At 40.5% G+C, this 23,766-nt stretch overlaps 1 protein-coding gene across 2 annotated transcripts in view; it reads left to right on the top strand.

The window, feature by feature from the left end:
* TNFRSF19 (tumor necrosis factor receptor superfamily, member 19) overlaps window positions 1–23,766 on the top strand; it is a 104,046-nt gene that overhangs the window by 40,285 nt on the left and 39,995 nt on the right. For both annotated transcript variants that reach the window (XM_012649876.1, XM_012649877.1), the window contains one exon: window positions 14,595–14,773. In XM_012649876.1, coding sequence (XP_012505330.1) covers window positions 14,595–14,773 — 179 coding nt within the window. The remainder of the gene's footprint in view (window positions 1–14,594; window positions 14,774–23,766) is intronic.

The following is a 23,766-nucleotide window of genomic DNA, read 5'->3' as shown; positions in this document are numbered from 1 at the left end:
GCACCCTCTGTCAGAAATGGACAGGTCCATCAGGCAGAAAATCAGTAAGGACCCAGTTGAACTCAACAACACCATCAATCAGCTGGGCATAATTTGATACCTATAGGCTACTTCATCCAATAACAGAAGAATACACATTCTTTTCAGAAAATTCACCAAGCTAGACCATCTTTTGGGCCTTAAAACACACCTTAACAAATTTAAAGGCATAGAAATTATGCAATGTCTGCTCTCAGATCACAATGGGATAAAACTAGAAACCAACAACAGAAAAATACTGGAAAATCCCCAAATACTTAGAGATTAAACCACACACTTCTAAATAACACACAGGTAAGAAGATATCACAAGAGAAAGTTAAAAATATTTTGAACTAAATGAAAATGAAAACAGAACTTATCAACATTTGTGGGATGCAGTGAAGCAGTGCTCAGAGCGAGGTTTATAGCATTGAATGCATATATTAGAAAAGAAGAAAGAATCTAAAGTCACTAACCTAAGTTTATGCCTTACAAAACTAGAAAAAGAAGAGCAGATTAATCCAAAGTAAGTATAAGAAAAGATATGATAAAACTTAGAGAAGAAATCAATGAAATCGAAACCAGAAAAATCAATGGAGAAAATTAACAAAACCAAAAGTTGGTTCTTTGGAAAGATAGATAAAATGGATAATCCTCTAACCAGGCTAACTGAGAAAACACAGGAGAGGACACAAATTACTAGTATCAGAAATGACTGAGGGGACATCACTACAGATCTATGGATATTAAAAGGCTAATAAAGGAACACCATGAACAACTCGATGCCCATAAATTTGATAACTTAAATGAAATGGACCAATTCCTTGAAAGACACCGTCTGCCAAAACTCACACAAGAAGAAATATACAATCTATATAGGCCTATGTGTATTGAAGAAATTGAATCAATAATTAATAACCTTCCAAAACAGAGAGCAGCAGGCCAAGATGAGTTCACTGGTGAATTCTACCAAATGGTTAAGAAAAAATTATAACAATTCTCTACAATTTCTTCCAGAATATAGAAGCAGACTTCCTGACTCATTGTGTGAGGACAGCACCACACTAATACTAAACCAAAGACATTACAAAAAAAAGGACTACAGACCAGTATCTCTCATGAACATAGATGTAAATATTCTTAGCAAAATATTAGCAAATTGAATCCAACAATAATGAATAAAATGTTATACATCATGACAAAGTGAGATTTATCCCAGATATGCAAGGCTGGTTCAACATTTGAAATTTAATTAATGTAATCTATCACATCAACAGGCTAAATAGGAAAAATTACATATCATAATCAATAGGTACTGAAAAAGCATTTGAAAAAATCTAACACCTATTTATGATTTTAAAAATCTCTCAATAAACTAGGAATAGGAAGGAACTTCCTCTACTTGACAAAGAATATTGGCCAAAAAAAACCCCCAAAAAACCCTACAGTTAACATCATATTTAATGGTGGAAACTAAAAGTTTTCCCATCAAAATCAGGAACAAAGCAAGGATGTCTGTCCCCTTTCACCACTTGTTTTCAACATCATACTAGAAATCCTAGCTAATGCAACAGGACAAGAAAGGGGAATAAAAGATAACACTGATTGGAAAGGAAGAAATAAAGCTTTCTTTGTTCACAGATGGCATGATCCTCTCTCTATACAAAATCCAAAAGAATCAACAGAAAACCTCTTGGAACTAATAAGCAATTATAGCAACATTGCAGGATACCAGATTAATATACAAAAGTCAATCACTTTTGTATATACTACCAATGTATATTTACATTGGCGCCCTCAAAAGTGAAATACTTAGGTATAAATCTAATGAAATATGTACAAAAGCTATATTAGGAAAACTACAAAACTGTGATGAACGAAAACAAAGAACAACTAAATAAATGGAGAGATAGTCCATGTTCATGGAAAGGAAGATTCAATATTGTCAAGATATCAGTTCTTCTCAAATTTATCTATAGATTCAATGCAATCCCAATCAAAATCCTAGCAAGTTATTTTGTAGATATTGACAAACTCATTCTAAAGTTTATATGAAGAGGCAAAAGATCCAGGACAGCACAATATTGAAGGAGAAGAAAAAGTTGAAGGATTGACACTACTCGACATCAAGACTTAGTATATATGCATACACAAAGAGTGCGATGTGCACCATCTGGGGGATGGACACTCTTGAATGCTCGGACTTGGTGGGGGGCAAGGGCAACATACGTAACCTAAACATCCGTACCTCCATAATATGTTGAAATAAAAAAAAAAAAAAAAAAAGAAGACTTAGTATAAAGCTACAGTATTGCAGACAGTGTGGTGTTGGCAAAAGAATAGGCAAATAGACAAATGGAACAGGATAGAGAGACCAGAAATAGACCCACATAAATACAGTCATCTGGTCTTTGACAAAGGGGCAAATACTAACAATAGAGAAAATATAGTTTTTTTTTTAACACATAATGCTGAAACAACTGGACATCTACCTGCAAAAAATGAATCTAGACACAGACATAACTCAAAATAAATGTAAAATACAAAACTATAAAACCCCTAGAAGGTAATATAGGATAGAATCTATAAGATGTTGGGTTTGGTGATGGCTTTTTATATTTGACACCAAAGATATAATCTATGAAAGAAAAAATTAATAAGCTGGACTTAATTTAAATTAAAGATTTCTGCCTTGCTTTAGACACTATTGAGAGAATGAAAAAGCAAGCCATAGACTGGGGGAAAATATTTGCCAAAGATATCTGACAAAGGATGGTTATCCAAAATACACACAAAGAACTCTTAAAACTCAACAATAAGAAAATAAGCAACCCAATTAAAAAATCGGTGAAAGACCTTAACAGAGACCTCACCAAAGAAGATACATGATAGCAAATAAGCATACGAAAAGGTGCTCCACATCATATGTCATCAGGGAAATGCAAATTTAAACAACAATGCGATACTGCTGCATGTCTGTTAGAATGGCCAAAATCCAGAACACTGATAGTGTCAAATGGTGTCTAGGATTTGGAGTAACAGGAACTCTCCTTCATTGCTAGTGGGAATGCAAAATGGTACAGCCATTTTGGAAGACAGTATGGCAGTTTCTTACAAAACTCAATATACTCTTACTATTCAATCCAGCAATTATGCTCTGTATTATTTGCCCAAAGAAATTGAAAACTTATGCCTACACAAAAACCTGCAGACGGATGCTTATAGCAGCTTTGTTCATAATTACCAAGACTTGGAAGCAACCCAGAGGTACTTCAGTAGGTGAATGGATAAATGAACTGTGGTATAGCCATACAATGGAATATTATTCAGCACTAAAAAGAAATGAGCTATCAAACCATGAGAAGACACAGAGTAACCTTAAATGCATATTGCTAAATGAAAGAAGCCAATCCGAAAAGGCTACATACTGTATGATTCCAACTATGTGACATTCTGGAAAAAGCAACACTGTGGAGATAGTAAAAGGATCAGTGGTTGCCAAGGGTAGAGGGGAGGGATGGATGAATAGGTGGAACAGAGGATTTTTAACTACTCTGTATGATACTATAATTGTGGGTACATGTCATTATACCCATAGAATGCATAACACCAAGAGTGAACCCTACTGTAGGAACTATGGACTCTAGGTGATAGTGATGTGTTCGTGGATTATAACAAGTGTACAAGTGGCATGTTGGTAATGGACAAAGCTGCGCGTGGCGCGGGAGGGCAGGGAATATGTGGGCTATCTCTGTACCTTCCTCTCAGTGCTGCTGTGAACCTAAAACTGCTCTAAAAAAAACAGTCTTTATAAACAGAAAAAAAATTCATCTTTTGAGAGCATTATCTGATAACAGATTCTGTATTTCATATTCCCATGGATATCCAGAAGAAAGATTTTTCTCTGGGTAGCAGTTTACCCTAAGTTGTTGTTTTGTTTTTGTTTTTGTTTTTTGAGACAGGATCTGCCTGTAGCCCAGGTGGGAGTGCAGTGGGCAGATCATAGCTCACCGTAACCTCCAACTCCTGGGCTCGAGAGATCCTCCTGCTTCAGCCTCCTGAGTAGCTGGGACTACAGGCTCGTGTCACCACATCCGGCTAATTTTTTAAAATTTTATATAGAGATGAAGCCTTGCTATGTTGCTTGGGCTGGTCTCAAACTCCTGGTCTCAAGTGATTCTCCCACCTCAGCTTTCCAAAGTGCTGGGGTTATAGGCGTGAGCCACGGTGCCCAGCCTTCCCTGGGTGTTGAAACAGCCGTCCAACCCTGTTACATTGGAAGCAGCCCTAATAGTTTTGCCTTTATGTATTTATTTTATTTATTAATATTTCTGTTTCAATATTTATTATAATTTTCTTCATTAAAAAGAGACCAGGAAAAAAAATAGAGACCAGGACAAACTGAATGAGAAGCAATAAAAGTAAAGGCAGTAATGTCACTGAAAAATTAGATTCTTAAGGCTCATGTTACTGCCCAGAGGTGTCCACGTTGAGACAGGCAACCACGTCGCTCAGCTTTTCTCCCCTAGTGTCTACAGAGCACCTGGCTCCTAATATACACATAGTACATGCCTGCTCAAGGAGTGAACAAGTCAGTCAACTTTAAATATTTTTGGAAAAAAAAAGTGACACAAATCTAGTAATAAAAAAGTTAATGTATTTGTGTGTGTGTGATAAACAATATATTTTGCCAAGTCTTTTATCTTGGTTTTAACTCCTGGTGAATAAAATCACCACTGAGCTTTGTTCCTGCTCTAAGATGCAAAACATCAGAGAGGTAAAGGATGCCAACATACAAATGAAAATGTAAATATATTTTTATTTCCCACTTAACTCATCAAGGCGAAGAGCTTGAACTTTGTATAAGCAATTCCTTTGGGGTTAGGAATTTCTAAATGGCCCATTCATGAATTTGTGGTTTCTTCTTCCCGTTGCGCCTTTAAATCTTTAGCAATAATGTATCTTTCAGAGGAAAGAAAAATAAGTTATGAGTAGCTTAAAATCAGATAAATCACTTACATTATCAATTATATTCAGCTGATTAATTATCACTTGCAAGCTTTACAAATCAAGAGAAAATTTATTCTTTTGACTATGACTAAGCTTTTTGGAAAAAATGTCAGACAACTACATTTATAAATAATCTTTTTTTAAAACTTCAGATATTAAATACGTGGTCTGGAGGGATATGTTTTAATTTGTAAAAAAACAAATGAGTCTGGGAGCCCTTACCTTTTTAACTGAGGCTTGTAATTTTGGTTACCTGTGTTTGAAATTTTGAAAGCAGAGTAAACAAGTTAGTTATGAAAAAGTAGTTATAAAAGTTAAAGTTAGTTATGAAAGTTAAAAGTTAGTTATGAAAGTTAAAGTTAGTTATGAAAAAGTACATCAGATTATTGATATGCACAACTAAAATTTTCTTTGTATTAAAAGTAAAAACACAAAAAAGTGCATTTTCACCTGACATAGAGCTTTCAAATAAACGTTACTCTAACATCGTTACCATACTTGTCTCACCGTATAAAAAAACATCACTTAAAATTTCTGTTTTCTAATACCAGTTCTCTCTATCTAAATTAGCATGCTGTGGGTTATGAGGTTCTCTCGATTACAAACATGTACCTGTGCCTTAAAGTAAAGCTTAGAAATGCTTTGGGTAAGCAGGAATAGTTCAACTTTCCATCTGTGGTTTTATTACTCCTAATTATTATTTTCTTTGGAAGGCATGCAGTGCTATTTTTTGTCAAGGTGTCTGGGCTTACTTTCCCATTGTTAGTTAGGTTTCTACCATTTACAACACGCGGTCACGGTCGTGGCTTGCTAGGGTTGCTAGAATCGCATTCCTGGGGACAGTCTGCACCTTGGCCTGCCTCTGGTGTGTGGTCAGTGGGTCCCAGCCTCTTTTCACGTCCTTTCTATTATTAGGTAGTAAGAAGTCTGCATAGCCGCTCCAGGGCCACTAATACCATTGTTTCTTTAGATTGATACCCTTCCCTTCTTTGGCCACTTTCAAAAGATTACTTATTTTAACCTTTCACCTTGGATATTTTGAGTTATGTTCCTGTAAAGGACATCTCTTAATGCAACAAATATGTACTATCTTTCCGTAATACATGTCATGTAACCAAAATGGCTAATGTTGGCTAACTTTTAATATAATGAGCTAGGTACTATCCATGTGATCTTCGTGTGTTAAGTGGTGGAATCCTTACAACATACGGCTCAAATAGGGAGTACAATTACCCCCATTTTATGGACAGGGAAACTGAGACACAGAGGTTAATTGATTTGTCCATTGACAGTGCTAATAAGTAACAGTGCAGGGTGGGGGGAGCCACTTGGGGGTGACCATCTCTTTCTTGAGTTGACAGCGCCCTGGTACAGTGCTCTCTGATAGAACTGTCTGCGATGATGGACGTGGTCTCTGTCTGCACTGTCCAATGTGGGAGCGACTAGCCCCTGAAGTTATTGAACTCTTGAAATGTGGCTAGCTAGTGTCACTGAGGAATAGGATTCCTAATTATATTTCATTTTAATTTATTAGATTTAAATGAAGCCATATTATGGCTGTCGTACTGGACAGTGCAACTCTAAAACAATGAACTTTCCTCCAGAGATTATGGCTCAGGACCAACTTCTAAAACAAGGAGACATCCAAATCCCGTGGACCTAATGCATGGGGACCGCAGGAGCTGCCTCGCTGGGCAGCCTTCCTCCTCTCCTTCCTCCTCCTAACCACCCTGCCACCAGCTCCCGAAGGCCCATCTGTTTCCTTTCCTCCACGCTCCTGGCGCCAGATGATGTTCCCTCCGTGGCATTCTGAGCAGGCGTGTCTCGTTAGCCCTCTCCCTCCCAAGCAGCATCTCTTCTCATTTAGGTTCTTTGTAGTAATTTGGCTTAAAAATTAGCTTCCCTATACATTTAGAAAAATGTGTGACAGGTCACTGAGCCATTTGGAGACTGAGGATTTTATCCCCTTGAGCCATGCTACCCTGTCACTCTTTCACTACAAGATCTAGTTGCTGAAAGTTTATGAGAAAGGTAATTGAGAATGGTTTTCCTATTTCAGAGTCAAAAAATGCAAAATATTATTGCTCTGCAAGTAGTACCTGCTGGGCATTTTGAGCCGTACACGTGTATAAGAGTGTTACTTGGCTATTGGGCATCCTTTGAGTTTATGAAAATAAGCCTAGCTTTGGGATATGTGGGAGAGGATGATTTTTGCTTTCCTGAGGCAACTGCATCAGACTTTTAATTCTCACTGCCTAGAATTCGCCCGGCCACAGCCCCTCCCCCTCGCCGGGTATTAATGCCAACAATGTGCTTTTAACATGATCGCCTCACAGCAGTAAATCAGGAAACTAGTTTTTGCATGAACCACTTGAAACAGGCTCACGTCTCTGGCAGGGTTTTCAAAGTAAGCTTTTCTAACCAATTATTGGGATGACTTTAGTTAATGTAAAAAAATTAACTCTTGTAAACAACAACATACTTTCCTCCATGCGGGGTATGTCCAGCTTCCTAGTTTTAAAGAGGTTTGCTTTTTTGAAAACTATTTTCATCCCTATAAAGAAAGTCACCAAGAGAAAAAAATTAATCTAATTTGCAAACATTAATAAAAAGATTCATTTCTGCCATTTAATTACAGCGTTGCTCACTTTGTGTTTAATTATACCTGATTGAGCCTAGTGGTGTTTGGCAGATATTAACAAGCTCTCTTTTGTAATTTTTCTCTAAAAAACTCAAGTACAGATTTTCATAAACTGAAAGTTGGAGGGAAATATCTCTTTGGTGTTGTTTTATTAAAGGAAATTAAAAAGTTGATTTCTAAGTACTGGCAACATAAATCTAATTTGTCATTTCCATTTGCATGCCCTAGATTTTCTCCACAAATAACTTTTTCTCCATCCAAATTTGAAATTTAACATTTAACTTTTAAAGTTCAAAGAACCAAAGTTAATAACTTAGTGGCCGTACAAAATAAATAGTGCTTTTGACCTGAGGCCCCAGAATGTGTTTCTGGAACGATGAAGGTCTGGGAGGTTCTTCCTTGTGGTCTGAGGAACTAACTGCTCCTCAAACGTGTAGGTGGGACCCATGTGTGTTTTTGTTAAATGCTGGATTTACAGGGGGGGAGAAGAGAGAAGGGGATTTGGAAACTGTTTACTTTGAGTCATTTTGCTGCTGGAAAACCACCAAATGTGGCTTAAAAATATTGGGCAGAGTGACAGAGCTACCGCTGCCGCCAGCTTGGGTGGAAGCAGCCCGACTGGGTCCAGCCCTCTGTTTCCCTGGGACCAAGATAAGGAAGGCTGCCTACCCCCCACACCCAGACCCCCACCCACGCCAGCCCACCCAGCAGCCTTGCCAAGGGGGAGCCATTGCTGCGGCCCTTACAGGCTTTTGTTCCTTAGAATTAAGAATAATAAAAAGTAAATCTTTAGGAAACACTGCCTTAAACAATATTTGTTCATCCATTTGTTTATTCAGCAAGCTTTTATTTCTTACTCACCGACCTGTAATGTACCAGGCTTTTGGAAAGGACAGATGGAGAGAGGGGCCAGGTACCCAGGATTGTTCCCTTCACGTACGATTTTAGGAAGTAAGTAGGAAACCCATAGCAATACTTTCTTAAAAATTGCATTATTATTTTATCCACGTAGATATTTTTCCCACCTTAAAGTTTATTGCTAAAAAGGTCTTCTCAGGGATTCGAGGAAGTGCTAGGTATTTCCCTCAAGCTTTGAAGGTACCAAGTCATAATTTCGAAAATAAAGACTATGGGGTATTTTAAAGTAGAAATGCATTTCTACCATTGATAGACTGTGTGGCAGACCATGCTCTATAAAAATAAAATGCATGTACCTAATGCCGACGCCCAGGCCAATGACAGACTTACTCTGCTCCACCCCCCGCTTACCCTCCCCTCACCAGACACATGCACACACACACAAACACACATAAACACACACTCACACACACACACACACACACAGTCCTTTGTGGGAAATGATGGGAGGGAGAGCTCTAGTGCAACTGGGAAAGCGTCAAAGAAAACCCAGCGTTGGGCTATAAAGTTGGACAACAGATTTTACTCAGGACTATTGCAACGGGGGAACCGAAACCTCAGTGTGGAACTGGGCTCTCTTCCGAGCACAGCACGGGCAAGTGGGGGTTTATAGCCAAGGAGCAGTGTGGGGTTGGTGGGTGGAAAGTCACTAAGAGGAAACGTCGGGGTGAGGGGGATTCTTGCTGAACACAGGCCAGGGTGGTCAGACAGCCCCTGGGAGGCGGTGAGGGACGAGGAACCCGATCACATACTGAGGGTGACCACTTACAGAGGATGGGGAGCTCTGGCTAAACCTATCCAGCGGGGTTCTTGGGCAGCTGGGCACTTGAGAACAGGACCCACTAGGAAAGTGGCCCAGAGGAGCCTGTCTAGAGTTTGGTCAAGGAGAGTCTTTGTCAAAAGGCTAAACTCAAACACAGCTCATTTCCTTATCTATTTACTTACTTGTCTGCCTGCTGTGGGAAATAGCATACCTAGGGAAATTACCCCTTTCTTTCCAAAATTTATGGGGAGAAAAACAAAAGATTTGATGCTGTTTTCATTCGATGCACAGTTAGGTCCTCGGATCAATGCAGATGCAATTGACCAAACATACATGGCCGCGCTCTGTTCCCAGCACTTGGGGTGCAGTGATGAGTAAGGACAGCCCCAGCCGCGTCCCTACAATGGGGCACTCGCTCCATCTGCCAACGTGGAGCACTCTCCAAGATGCCTTGAGCGGGAAAACCATTGCAGAAGAGCGTTACACACGGACACACACAAGTGAAGTGTTTCGGGCAGGTTACCCCAAAGCCTGGTACTAACTAGTGCGTGCCTGGTTACAGGGAGCAAGAGGATGGGGCCTCGGGATGGGAAGAAAGGTGTACTAGTTTTGTGTAGTCGTTTTTCAATATATAAGTGATAAAAAGGAAAAAGAAGTGGTCTCCAGCCAGGGTGGGGCAGAAATTTGTAAAGACACAGTCTCACTCTGCTTACCAATGTCCCCACAGGCCTGAGGTTGCTGGGTTTCCCTTCGGGCGGTTTTGCCTTTCTTTTTCCCCGTGGTAGTTATTTATTGAACATTTTAATGGGGAAGATTTCAAGGCATTTTAACCACCTGGTTTACTGAATGAAATAAAAACATCAAAGCAGACATTTATATTGGGGGCAATTTAATATTTATAGGCTGTTGACTTTATAGCCTGGATTACAAATAATTACAGAGTCTATGTTTATAGTGCATTCGAAATATGACAATCAACTCAAAAAGTGGTTGCTGCCATGGACACTATACTGTAATTTAATTCCTTGGAAATAACTTCTCTGAATTTCTCATTAATTCAGGGTTTCTAGTTAATTCATCGTGTAATGGTCACTTCATTAATTTCTTAGACTGTATTGCAAGCTATTTTTAATAGCTTAAAAATAATATTAAGCTGGTTTTCTAATATTATCTCTTTGAAAATGGTAAAGACTTCAGAGAAAATATATTTCAAATGAAATTTCCCTGAATCAGCAATCTCTATAAACATTCCCGGAAGAGTGTTTGGTATATGCTCAATAAGTTTGTGAATTTTGTGAATAGTATTGGATGCAAAGCTTTATCTCGGCCCCTCACCCAAACCCACGTTCCTGTTGCTGCCACCAAAACATATCAAGTCTAAGCAGAAATAGTAAGTTGATATCCAGATAACAGAGGCAAAATAGGGCACATTTGGAGCCTGGTTTTGTTTTCTTTCTATACATGATTTGGTCCGGTATGCAAATAGAATGGACCAAAACCAACCAAACAGAAAATGCTGTCATGAAATGCTCATTCCACAAAATATAATGACATGTAAATGACACAGAATGACATATGGCAAGAACACCTGGTCCAAATGGTCCTGTGTGCAGTATAAACTCTGTAATACAGTCAGGAATCAAAAAATAAGCACAAAGACCTCCCCATGCTAAACTACGCGTTCTTTTTCAAGAGAGATGAAACCTTCAAAACTGCCATTTAGATTTCTCTTAAGTTCATTTCTGCTTGAATCACTTATCTGGTTTCTCAGTGGAGAGAGGAAGTGAATTGTTGGAGACAGGGAGAGTCAGCTGGGCCCTGCGTGACAGCTGCCTGCCAGGCGGGGGTATTCAAACAGCAGAGCTGCCCGTTCACACACCGGGCCCAGTATTACAGCACAATGAGCGTGGAATCAAGGAGAGCAGGTTAAATTATACTTTGTATGCTGTTTAAAATTTCTTTTAACTAAAAAGATTTGTGACTTATTTTGGAAAGATTTTTATTCGATAAAAATGTTTTAGATGCGAGGTGGTATTTTTCAAGTAAGCTAGAAGGAATCGGGGTCTAAAGAGCCCCTTGTTTCCCGATGACATTTTATTAGACTTGAATCAGTAAAGTTGGTTTGTTGGGTTGTAGAAAATCTGAAATAATAATATCCGTAGGTAAAATTTATTTAATGAATGCTCACTCTGTGCTTGATTTAGAATTTAGAGGCTTTATATGTTTTTCCCTTTATTCCTCACAACAACCCTGTAGGTCAGGTATTATTATCCCCATCTCACAGACGATGAGACTGAGGGTCAGAAAGTTCCCAGAATAACTTGGCCAAGTGGCCGAGTTGACATTCAGACTCGTGCGTCTTTGGATCTAATGTGGGAAAGTACATACTTTTTCTCCTGTATCAACCTGGCTTGAAAAAAAGAATTCAGACAACATATACTCCAGTTAATGCACCTCTTTCTCTGCGTTTTCCTTTCTCTTTGTTTTCCGTTCTACTTTCTTCCTTTTTTCTTTCCTTCTTTGTCATGTTTTAACTTGTACATGAGACTTGTACAGTCTCAAGCTGCCTAGATCAAAGCATGATTTTGAAACACTCTGCTCTTGCATGACCCTTTGACGCGGAGATGCTTAGCGTGTGAACAATGCGGTGCCCACCCCCAGAATGTCACGTGCACTGCGTTTTGATCCCGGGAGACTCTGGGAGTGGGAGGCTCTCTTCCGTGCTTACAGAAAGCCTTTGCAGGCACACAGCAACTAAAGCGCTCAGCAAAAACACAGCTGTTGCAGCGCAGAGCCAGAGTAACAATGACCTCCCCACAAAGACCTAGCACATGTCCAAAGAAGTTCTTTTTGAATATGTGTTTGGATTGTTCTCCTGATTACAAGAATAACAGATGCTTTTGCAAAAATTAAATTACATACTGCAGAATTATAAAAATTGAACACCTCCTCATAATTCTACTAACCTGCCCTTCCCCCAAAAGAGATAATCCCTGTTAACAATTTCAAAGAAACTCTAATTTGTGAATCAGTTCTTTAAATCAAATGCTTTTCTCCCTTTCTCTCTCTCTTGTCTGTGCATTTGGTTTAGAATATTGTATAGCTCAAGTACTCAGGATTAAGAAGGACGTTGACCTTGCACTTTTCTTCCCCCCAGCTCTTTGTTGTACGTGTCCAAGATGTACATTTGAAAGACAGGCAGAATAATTGAGAGGAGGAAAGAAGATATTGCTCATCCAAAATGTGAATGAGTTAATTAGTAAAAAAAATCTAGATTGAAGCGATCACTTAGAACCTTTTATTGAGTAGTTTATTAAGGAAAGGCAGTACTATCCTTTGGGTTGGTTTTGATTTAATTTTTCACCACTAAGTACTACTTAGTTGATTTGGTATATAAATATGGATGAAGAAGTTAAAATATATAAATTGTATAGAAAATGGGGATTTTTTTTTTTTTGAGACAGAGTCTCACTGTGTTGCCCAGGCTAGAGTGCCGTGGCGTCAGCCTGGCTCACAGCAACCTCAGACTCCTGGGCTCAAGCGATCCTCCTGCCTCAGCCTCCCGAGTAGCTGGGACTACAGGCATGCGCCACCATGCCCGGCTAATTTTTTCTATATATTTTTAGTTGTCCAATTAATTTCTTTCTAATTTTAGTAGAGACGGGGTCTCGCTCTTGCTCAGACTGGTTTCAAACTGCTCAGCTCAAACAATCCGCCCGCCTCGGCCTCCCAGAGAGCTAGGATTACAGGCGTGAGCCACCGCGCCCGGCCGAAAATGGGGATTTTGAACTAGCTGGGACTTGCATTCCAGCATCCAGGGTTTACAAATGAAGAAACTTGAGGCTCTAAGAGATTTCTTCTGAGCCCTCCTCCCTCTGCAGAGTCCAGCCCACTTTTGTGGGTTCACTCAGCCTGCTGCCTACATGGGCACCCCTCTTGTTCCTCTTAAGCCGCTGTCTGGTTTTTTTTTTTAATGACGAGTGTTCGATAGAAGCCATCACTAAGTACAGATAACCAGTGCTAACATGTGAGTATGGAATCTTTCAAACATCTTCCTATGGATGTGTAATGTATACATAAGAAGTACCTGACAGGCTCTGTAGTGTAGTGGTTATGAAGTCTGACTCTGGGATTAGAGTTCAAACCCTGGTTCAAACACTACCTCTGTCTGGATTATTGAGATAATGTGTATAAAGTTCTTGGTATAAACTGGGTGTGGTGGCTCATCCCTGTAGTCCCAGATACTTGGGAGACTGAAATGGGAGGATCACTGGAGCCCAGGAGTTCAAGATCAGCTTGGGTAATGTAGCAAGATCCTGGCTCTGAAAAATAAATAAATAAAAATTAAAAAAAAATAAAGTTCCCACTTAGAGACAGCACCCAATAAATGTTGGTACTTACTATGAATGCTTTTGAAGGCAATGAAATTATACTTCTAATTCTGTGTTATAATTTATTTTTTGAAGTGTCATGAACACATATCCGCATCATTCTTTTTATGGTTGCATTATAATTACATTATATGATGTGCTATAGTCTACTGAGTTCTTGAACTTGTGGAAATGATCACATGTAGGTCAAAAAGACATCTGTTTTGCCCATCCGTGGAGAACAGTACTGTTCTGATGTCCAAATCTAGAGAAGTGTGAGGCCTCTAGTACCGTAGAGTTTGTCTCAACAACCAGTTAGCATCCTTGAAATATGTAGGACTCTTTCTTCTCTCAGGAAGTGCCAAATTGATAAACATTTCAAGGAGCTCTCTATTGGATAGATTTCTAGGCTTATAAGTTTGTGAATTTCTTACACAGTTATCCTCATTTTCGAAAATATCACCCTTGATATCTAAGTATTTATTTTCTGCCTTGAAAAGTGAGTAAGTGCTTGAATGTTTCACTGGCTTTAGCTTCTGAGCATCCACATGACTGGCTTAATTGGAGAAGAGGAAAGTGCCATAATTCTGCCATACGCTGACAATAATGCAGCAGTGGGAGCCCGAGAGACCCTTTAGTATTCCCATGCTCGTGGCTTCTTGAATAAAGTGGATGACTAAGTATACTTACCGCAGTAAGAGAGATTATTAGCAGTGGAAGACACATTTGAACTTGCTGAAAGAGCCGCCTTTGTGTGTAGGAAGGCCGACACTTGGTAATTATTAGACCAGGTCTTTGTTTCATCTCAGCGGTCTTTCCTTTTTCACGATCCGAGGTCTGAATAGCTCTCTATTGCCCGTTAATCCCCACAGGAATGTGGCTTCGGCTATGGGGAGGATGCACAGTGCATGACGTGCCGGCCGCACAGGTTCAAGGAAGACTGGGGCTTCCAGAAATGCAAGCCGTGTCTGGACTGTGCGCTGGTGAACCGCTTTCAGAAGGCAAATTGTTCAGCCACCAGCGATGCCATCTGTGGCGACTGCTTGCCAGGGTGAGTAGGGCGATTTCTTTTCCTAGTAATGATTTAATTAACATTTAAAAGGATATTTTTCCTGTTCCCTTTCCAACTCGAATGCACACTGATGTTAACCTGAAGACATCTATGTTCCAGACTTCTCTCGATACTCACCACTGGGTTCTCTGTGCCTGCCGTATGTCAGGCACTGTGACAGGCACTGGTTATAAACCAGATGGATAGGCCTACTGACAAAGCATGAGTGTCATGGAAATCTAAAGAATTCCTACAAATCAATAAAAAAGAAAACTTGGACAAATAGACAAAAAAGTGAAACAGGCAACTCACAGAAGCATAAACGTGTAGGGCAGCCAGTAATCATACGAGGATGTTCATATGAGGACATCGGAGAAATGCAAGTTACCATTCAGCCGTCTCAGCCGATGTTTGCCCAGCAGCCAGTAGGCCTTGCTTTAGGTATTTGGGCTGTGTCAGAGAATAAAGTGGCACAGATCCCTGCCCACTTAGAGCTTATATCCTTATAGAGTTTTTAAAAATATCTAAGTAGTAAATGACAAAGAAGTAAATTGTGCAGAGAGAGGGAAGATGATAATTGCTATAGACAAAAGAAACCCTAAAGTAGACAAGGGCGATTAGGCATGGCCACGTGGGCGAAGGGTGGGAAAGTTACAGTATTAACTGGGTAATGAGGACAGGCTTCATTGCAGAGGTGAGATCTGAGCAAAGACTTGAAGGAGATGAGGCCCTTAGAATACTGTGGGCAGAGGGAAGTTCTAGGGGGAGGCCCTAAGGTGGGCATAAACCCGGTGTGTGTGAGAAGTTGCCAGGAGGTGGAGGGAGGGACAGGAGGAGAGAAGGGTGGAGTAGAGGAGAGGCAGTAAGGGGAGGGGAGGGGGCGGGCAGGTGTGAACCAGAAAGCCTTCAATGGACGTATTGAAGAGGCAGCCAGGCCATGGAGAGGAGGGGGCTACACTGGACTAGGTGGAGCGCTGAGCCTGGGGGGAGGGATTCTAAAGTTGTGAGTGCTTCTCAGTAACCACTGGACGGATATGCCAGATAAGACAGACAGCTGAAGATGGAGTCTAGATGAAGAACTAGATTCGGGGCAAGAGTGATGGTCTACAAGGCAGGGACGAGGCATTGTTCCACTAGGTGAGCAGGGAACAAGACAAAGCAGAATGGCAGATAACTCAGTGGGGACAGAGTGCGGCCAGTGTTACTGACCACAGACAGAAGAGAGGAACCAGGATTCCTGGAGCTACAAAACCAGGCATTTCTGCAAAGGTATGAAACAGCAGCATTATAGGAGCAGCAAACGTTTATTATTTATGGTGTACCAGGCGCTGGGCTAAGTACTTTTCATGAATCATTTTCTATAATTTTCATAATGTTGTGCAAATGAAGAAACTGAGCTTATCAAGGTTTAAGGCTATTCATACAAGATCGCTTATCCCATGTGTGGTGGAGCTGGGAGTCACATCCAGGGAGTCCAGCCTCAGAAGCCATGCTCTGAGGCACTGCAGGCAGAAGACTTTAACTGGACTTGACCACAAGATCAGGATGGTTTTGACTAGATGCATGCCTGGGGTGGGCGGTAATCTTGATGCCAGAGAGAGAGAGAGAAAGCTTAGGGTGTGAAGGGCAGAAACAGGGTAGGAAATAGCCTAGGGGGTCAAGCATGACCTTGGACAGAGACCCAACACCTAAGGAGCTACAAGAAGTAGTGGTCTAACACCAAAAAACACAAGCAACAAAAGAAAAAATAGCCCTGTTGGACTTCATCAAAATTTAAAACCTCTATGCTTCTAAGGACACCTTTGACAAAGTGAAAAGATAACCTACAGAATGGGAGAAAATACTGGGAAATCATAGCTGTTAGGGACTGTCTTATCTAGAATATGTGAGAAGCTCTTACAACTCAATAATAAAAAGGAAAATAATCCGGGGGCCGGGTGCGGTGGCTCACGCCTGTAATCCTAGCTCTCTGGGAGGCCGAGGCGGGCGGATTGTTTGAGCTCAGGAGTTCGAAACCAGCCTGGGCAAGAGCGAGACCCCGTCTCTACCAAAAATAGAAAGAAATTAATTGGACAACTAAAAATATAAAGAAAAAATTAGCTGGGCATGGTGGCGCATGCCTGTAGTCCCAGCTACTCGGGAGGCTGAGGCAGAAGGTTCGCTTGAGCCCAGGAGTTTGAGGTTGCTGTGAGCTAGGATGACGCCATGGCACTCTAGCCTGGGCAACAGAGTGAGACTCTGTCTCAAAAAAAAAAAAAAAAAAGGCAAATAATCCAACTGAGATAAGGACAAAGGGTTTGAATAGACATTTCTCCAAAGATGATATACAAATGGCCAATAAACACATGAAAAGATGCTCAACGTCATTAATAATCAGGGGAATGCAAATCAGAGCCACATACTTTGCCCCCCAAAAGACAATAGCAAGTGTTGGTGAGGACGTGGAGAAATTGGAGCCCTCATACACTGTTGGTGACAATGTAAAAGGGTGCGGTCTAGCGTTTCTTCACAAAGGTCAACGTGGAGTTACCATGTGACCCAACATTTCTACTGGTGTATAGCCAAGAGAATTGAAAGCCTATGTCCACACAAAAATTTGTACACTAGTGTTCATAGCACTGTTGTACACAATAGCCAAAAAGCTAAAACGACCCTGTTGTGGTTTGAATGTATCCCCTCCAAAATCCAGGTGTCGCCAATGTGGTGGTATTAAGAGGTGGGGCCTTAAAAATGGATTACGTTGTGATGGTTCCTCCCTTCATGAAGGCGCCCTTATTAAGGGCTTCACAGAGAGAGTTTGTTCCTTTTTTTGCCCTCCTGCCTTCTGCCATGGGAGAACACAGCATTCCTCCCCTCCAGGAACACAACAAGAAGGCCCTCCCCAGACACCAGACACTGAGGCCTTGATCTTGGACTTCCCAGCCTCCAGAACTGTGAGAAATAAATTTCTCTTCTTTATAAATTATCCAGTCTGTGGTATTCTATTGTAGCAGCACAAAACTGACTAAGACAAGCCCAAATGTCTATCAAGTGATAAAGGCATAAAACAAATGGAATATATTTGAACAATGGAATATTTTTCAACAATAAAAAGGAAGGAAATTCTGGCACATGCTACACGGGGATGAACCTAGAAAACATTGTGCTAAGTGAAAAAAGCCAGTCACAAAAGCTACATATCGCATGATTTCATTTGTATGAAATTCCAGAATAGGCAAATCTGTAGAGACAAAAAGTAAATTAGTGGTTGTGTAAGGCTGGGAGTCGGAGAGGGTTGGGAAGAATGGGAGGTGACTGCTAAAGGTTACAAGTGATGAAAGTGTTCTGAAATTGATTGTGGTGGTGGTTATATTAATACAACACTGTGAATATACTAAAAACCACTGCATTGGACACTTTAAATGAGTGAATTGTATGGTATGTGAATTATATCTCAATGAATCTGTCCTTTAAAAAAAGTAACGACCTACAATCTCAGAGCTGTGGTGATATCTGTGAACATCATTGCCCGAGGTTTGATCTTGTCAGGTTGAACTGAGGAATATGAGCTGAGTACTAACAGCACATCTCTGCCGTTCGTTTTCTCCAAACGAGAGCGGATGCGCGTCCGTGCGCATCTACTGTCTTCCTCCGGTGGGGAGGAGAGGAGCCCACGGGGTGTACAGGCTGAGGCAGCAGCGCCCAGAGAGAGGTGGGGGAGGCACGACCAAGGACGTGGTTTTCAAAAGCCGTCTCCTGGCCTTTCACAGAGACCCCACAGGGGTGTGCCGCGGAGTGTGTGGGAGCAGGTCTCCCGGGCGTCCGCCACGCCTGCTTCCTCACGCTGCCCCCAACCCACCCGTTGTCATTTGAGCCCCCTGGTTTAGTGTCTACGGTGACTGTTCATTGTTTAAGTAAATACTTAAGACACGGGGAAGTTATAAATGAATGTGGACATTTGAATGATGTTTCACAGTTTGTTTCCATGATTAGTTTGAAATTCCATCCTTTCTCGGCCAGCATTAGTGTACGAGGCAGACGATTGCTACATAGGGACTTTTACCCAGGTCTTTTGGGCGGGTTTTGAAAGTACTCTTCCAGCTTGACTATATTTCTGTGAAGAAGGCAAATAGTTAAAATCCAGTTTACAGATGGGAAAACTGAGGCAGAAAGAAATGCGCAAAATGCATATTGCTTCCAGAAAAATGATGCCGAAGTCAGGCCTACAGCGGGCATTGCTCTTCCCGGTGCCACCGCACACCCTATGGCCTCAGCCTCAGGCTCAGGACGCTGGCTGCTTCCTTCCCGGTAGCAGGTGGGGTGTGGAAATCCTGTCTCCTGTGCCCACAATTTGAGTCATTCTGGAGAGGGGATGCAGGGTCTCCGGGTTCCTAAACGCGTTCAGTGACTTTAGATCAGTCGCTTGACTTCTCCGACATGCATTCTTCTCACCTTTAAAATGATCGTCTCATAATGGTACAAACCTGCAGACCTGTTAAAAACATTAAGGATATAAGGCACATAAAGTGCCAGCACAGTGCCCAGGCCATAGGAAGCACTAAATGAGTATTAGATATTATTGCAAATTAATGCTTTGGGGGCCAGTGAAAACTTTGCATGACTTTTTCAAAGTGTGGCTGACGGGCCTCCAGCCTCCTCTGCTGTGCTCCCCATGCCCCACCCTGTCCCCGTGCATGGAGACTGGACATCAGCCCTGAAAGAATAGCCTGGCCCTGGCCAGCTCCCTGCTGCTTCTCGTGGCAATGACAGCTGACATTTATTGAGCACTTACTTATGTGCTAAGCACTTTATGTCAAAGCCATTCAGCAAAGCAGGGATTAATATCACCCCTCTTTACAGAGGAGGAAACCGATGCTCAGAATAGATAAACGTGCTTGTAAATCAAAGGGCTAGGAGTCACCTAGCAGCCCCTCTGCCCAGCCACGGTTAGGCAGGTGTCTGGTTTCACTAGGAGGCCTCACCTGGGGCTTCCATGACTGAGGACTAAGCACGAGGGTAGCCTATGCCCTCCCCTGTCAATGTCCCCTCCACCCTCACTCCGTCCCCATCAGCCCCCTGCTCTGAAAGCTGCCTGCATTGCCTCAGTCCGTTTTCTCATCCTCTTGCTCAGCTCCCCTCTGTTCCCAGGGCGCTCCCTGGTAACCCCAACACTGTTTATGAGATCTAGACCCTTACCCTAACAATTCATCTTGCCATTAGCGTTTGTCCAATTTCAAATAAGGGGCCATCACTGGGGATTGCTGAGAAACAGGAATAGCGGCTGACCAACCAGTACGAAGCAAGGTACTGACAGAAGTGCAGAAGAGAACCATCCCGTCGTCATCCGGTATCGCACAGACGTGCTTCAGAAGATTCCACCCCGCCTTGCTTGTGCTGCCCAGGACATGGGAGCCTTGTGTTCATTGAGGTCATTATAAAACCAGAGCCGGACGATGGTATGCCATCTCCTTGCAGAAATGTGGTCATGGATTGAAGAACTGGTGATTTATAACCACGTTTTCTTAAAAAAGCAGTTTTCAAACTCTGTGTTAATTAAGCTAACTGGCGTTATTTGGATTCAGTTCACTTAAAAATTCCTCTTTAAATTCACTGTCAGGGAAAAATTTGGGTCTATAAGATGTATTTATATTCTGCCTTTCATCAAGCAGTGATTAAGTAAAATCCAGGGTGGTTTTCTGTTGTCTTTTTGCACTAACTGTCTGAAAGCCAGGAGTAAAATTTAACATCGAACTGTGGAAACCGGTTTAAGCAGGGATCTTGTATCATATCTCTGTTCCCTTGTAGCTTATTTTTTAAAATGTGTGTCCTGTCTCATTTGGACAGGAAATGGAGTTGCAAATGTTTCTATGTCCCCCCAAACCACAGCAGTCTAAACAAAATAAAGAGAAAATAGAATAATTTTAAAAGATTTATAGATTATCTTAAAACTCTAATTTCTGTATCTTCATCTTCAAGTTGGATTACAATTTTGTGGGGGCTTTTAACTAAAAACAAGTCTTTGATTATTAGTACACAATTGGTAATTTAGCAACTGTCCTGTGTTTTGAAATTCTGACCTTAATCTCACTTTATACAGGGTGGAAAAAGTGAGTTAGTTGATCATTTTGAAAATTTTGCAGCAGCTTAAAAAACCTTAGATTCTGCCTTCAATCCGCTGGAGTAAAGAAGCAAGACCATGTCGAATGCTTCGTGTAATCCCTGTTCCCGCGCTGACAGCTGCTCCGGAGCCACGTCTAGGCACCACTTCTCCTTGCCAGGAGGAGCTACCGGGAGCCCAAGCACCCTCCTCTCCGCCCAGTCTTTCCAGTTATTTCTAGTTAGCATTTAACGGTCATTCAAAACAAGACGTGGTTTGCTCACCTTCCAGCCTCATTTGTGGTCCTCAAACTCACAGTGTATTTTAATTAAATATATTTTTGGTGAATATATTTTGATTGTCAGGGAAAGCTCAAACTTCAAAACTGTTTCATCACACGTACAATTCCTTATTTTCAAAATGTTAAATAACGTCTACATTTAATTCCTTATACCTTGTATTTCCCTAATTTTTTTTTAAGTTTTAAAGAATGTATTTCTGTATGCTCAATATTTGCTATTGAGAATGTTAGATATTACATTTTTTCACTTTATTTCTTTTTTACATGAAATGAATTTTTACATATGAAAAACTATTTTAGACTTTGTCAATATTTAATTTCGTCAACTTATAATTTGGCAAGTTTGCTGGCTGAAAGGAAAAAAATTATTAGTCTGCATATGTTGTTATGTTTAGTAAGACATACATCTTAATAAAGCTCCCTTACATTGTCCTATGATTTTTATGTTTTTACCACGTATGCATTTTTTTTATTGTGGTAAAAAGCATACAACATAAAATGTACTATCTTAACCATTTTCAAGTGTACAGTTCAGTCATGTTAAGTATATTCAAATTGTTGTGGAATGGATCTCTAGAACTTTTTCAACTTCCCAAACTTAAACTCTATACCCATCAACTCTCTTTTTTCCCCACCCCTCAGCCCTTGGCAATTACCCTTCTTCTTTCTGTATCTGAGGATTTTTCTACTCTAAGTACCTCATATAAGCGGAGTCACACAGTGTCTGTCTTTTTATGACTGCTTTGTGTCACTTAGCACAGTGTCCTCAAGTTCATCCACGTTGTAGCATGTGCCAGGAGCTCCTTCCTTTGTAAGGCTGAGTAGTATTCCACTGTATGTATATTCCATGTTTATTTATCCACGCTTTCGCCAAGGACATTTGGGTTTCTTCCACCTCTTGGCTATTGTAAATAGTGCTGCAGTGAACATGGTGTGCAGATATATCTTCAAGACCGTGCTTCACATCCCTTTGGAGATGTACCCAGAGGTGGGATTGCAGAGCATATGGTAGTTCTGTTAATATTTTGAGGAAACTTCATACTGTTTTCCACAGCAGCTGCACCATTTTACATTCCCACCAGCAATGCACGGGATTCCAGTTTTTCCACATCCTCACTGACATTTGTTATTTTTTGTTTGTCTGTTGTTATTTTTTTAACAGTAGCCATCCTAATGGGTTTGAGGTGATATATCTCATGGCGGTTTTGATTTTGAGTTCCTTGATGATTAGTGATGTAGAACATCTTTTCATATGTGTGTCATCTTTGGAGAAATGTCTGTTCAAGTCCCTTGCCCATTTGAAAATCAGGTTATTTGATTTTTTTGTTATTGAGTTATAGGAGTTCTTTATATATTATGGATATTAACCCCTTAGCAGACATACGATATGCAAATATTTTCTCCCATTCTGTAGGTTGTCTTTTCACTCTATGTGTCCTTTGATGCACAAACGTTTTAAGTTTGATGTAGTCCCATTTGTCAGATTTTGCTTTTGTTGCCAGTGCTTTTGGGATCATATCCAAGAAATCATCACCAAATCTAATGTCACAGGGCTTTTGCCCTATCTTTTCTTCCAAGAGTTTTATAGTTTTAGGTCTTTAATCAATTTAATCAATTTTGAGTTAATTATTTTATATATGGTTTAAAAGAAGGGTCCAGATTCATTCTTTTGCATATGAATATGCAGTTTTCCCAACAACATTTCATAAAGAGACTGTTCTTTCCTTACTGAGTGGTCTTGGCACCCTTCTCAAAAATCATTGACCATGTAAAGATTTATTTCTAGGCTTTCTTTTCTTTTCTATTGGTCTATTTGTTTGTCTTTATGCCAGTGCTGTATTGTTTTGATTATTGTAGCTTTGTAATATGTTTTGAAATCAGGAAGTGTGAGTACTCCAACTTTTTTCTTTTTGATTTTTACTTCATAAATTACACAATGAATACTTTTATTAATATGTGGTGGGGAGTCCCTGTATTATGTATCCTTTGGACAGATTTTCATAGTCAGATGAAAATAGAAGGTGGAACAATTACTGACTGTATCTGGGCAGTTGAAGTAACTTACCTGGATTCAAATGGAAATTTTGCTTCTATCATAAATTATGTAGATTTGCTACTACATTATCCAATTTGGCAAAGGAATTGCATATACCTGTCTTCTATAGACATGGTCCATAGTTAGTCTCCATGTCACTATTTTTGTCATATAAAAGATAGAAGTTACACATGAAAAAAAGAAAACACTTGAATTCCCACAATCACTTCAATTCCCACCATAGTCACTGTTAATATTTCGTATATGATATCTTCCAAATGTTTCTCATTGCAAATATACACACGTAAATTTTTATCTGCATTGGTAAATAACCTGAAAGGATTTATGTGAAAGTGTGTGTCTGTACAAACTAGAATCATATACACTTCTCTTTTTTCACTTAATGATATTTCATGAATTTAAAAAATGTGTATGGTAGATTTGAATCATCATTTCTAAGGCCATCTGCTATTCCATTGCCTTGGGTCTGCCATGGTTGGCTATTTTTACTGTTGGACATGGGGATTCTGCCTAATTAGCTTTTTTCTTTTATATACAATGCTGTGATTGTATTCTTACGC

This window comes from Propithecus coquereli, unplaced genomic scaffold (genome assembly GCF_000956105.1).
Source record: "Propithecus coquereli isolate 6110/MARCELLA unplaced genomic scaffold, Pcoq_1.0 Scaffold306, whole genome shotgun sequence".
Lineage (NCBI taxonomy): Eukaryota > Metazoa > Chordata > Mammalia > Primates > Indriidae > Propithecus > Propithecus coquereli.
Note: the sequence above shows the minus strand (reverse complement) of the source record. Positions and strands in the feature narration are given on the sequence as shown.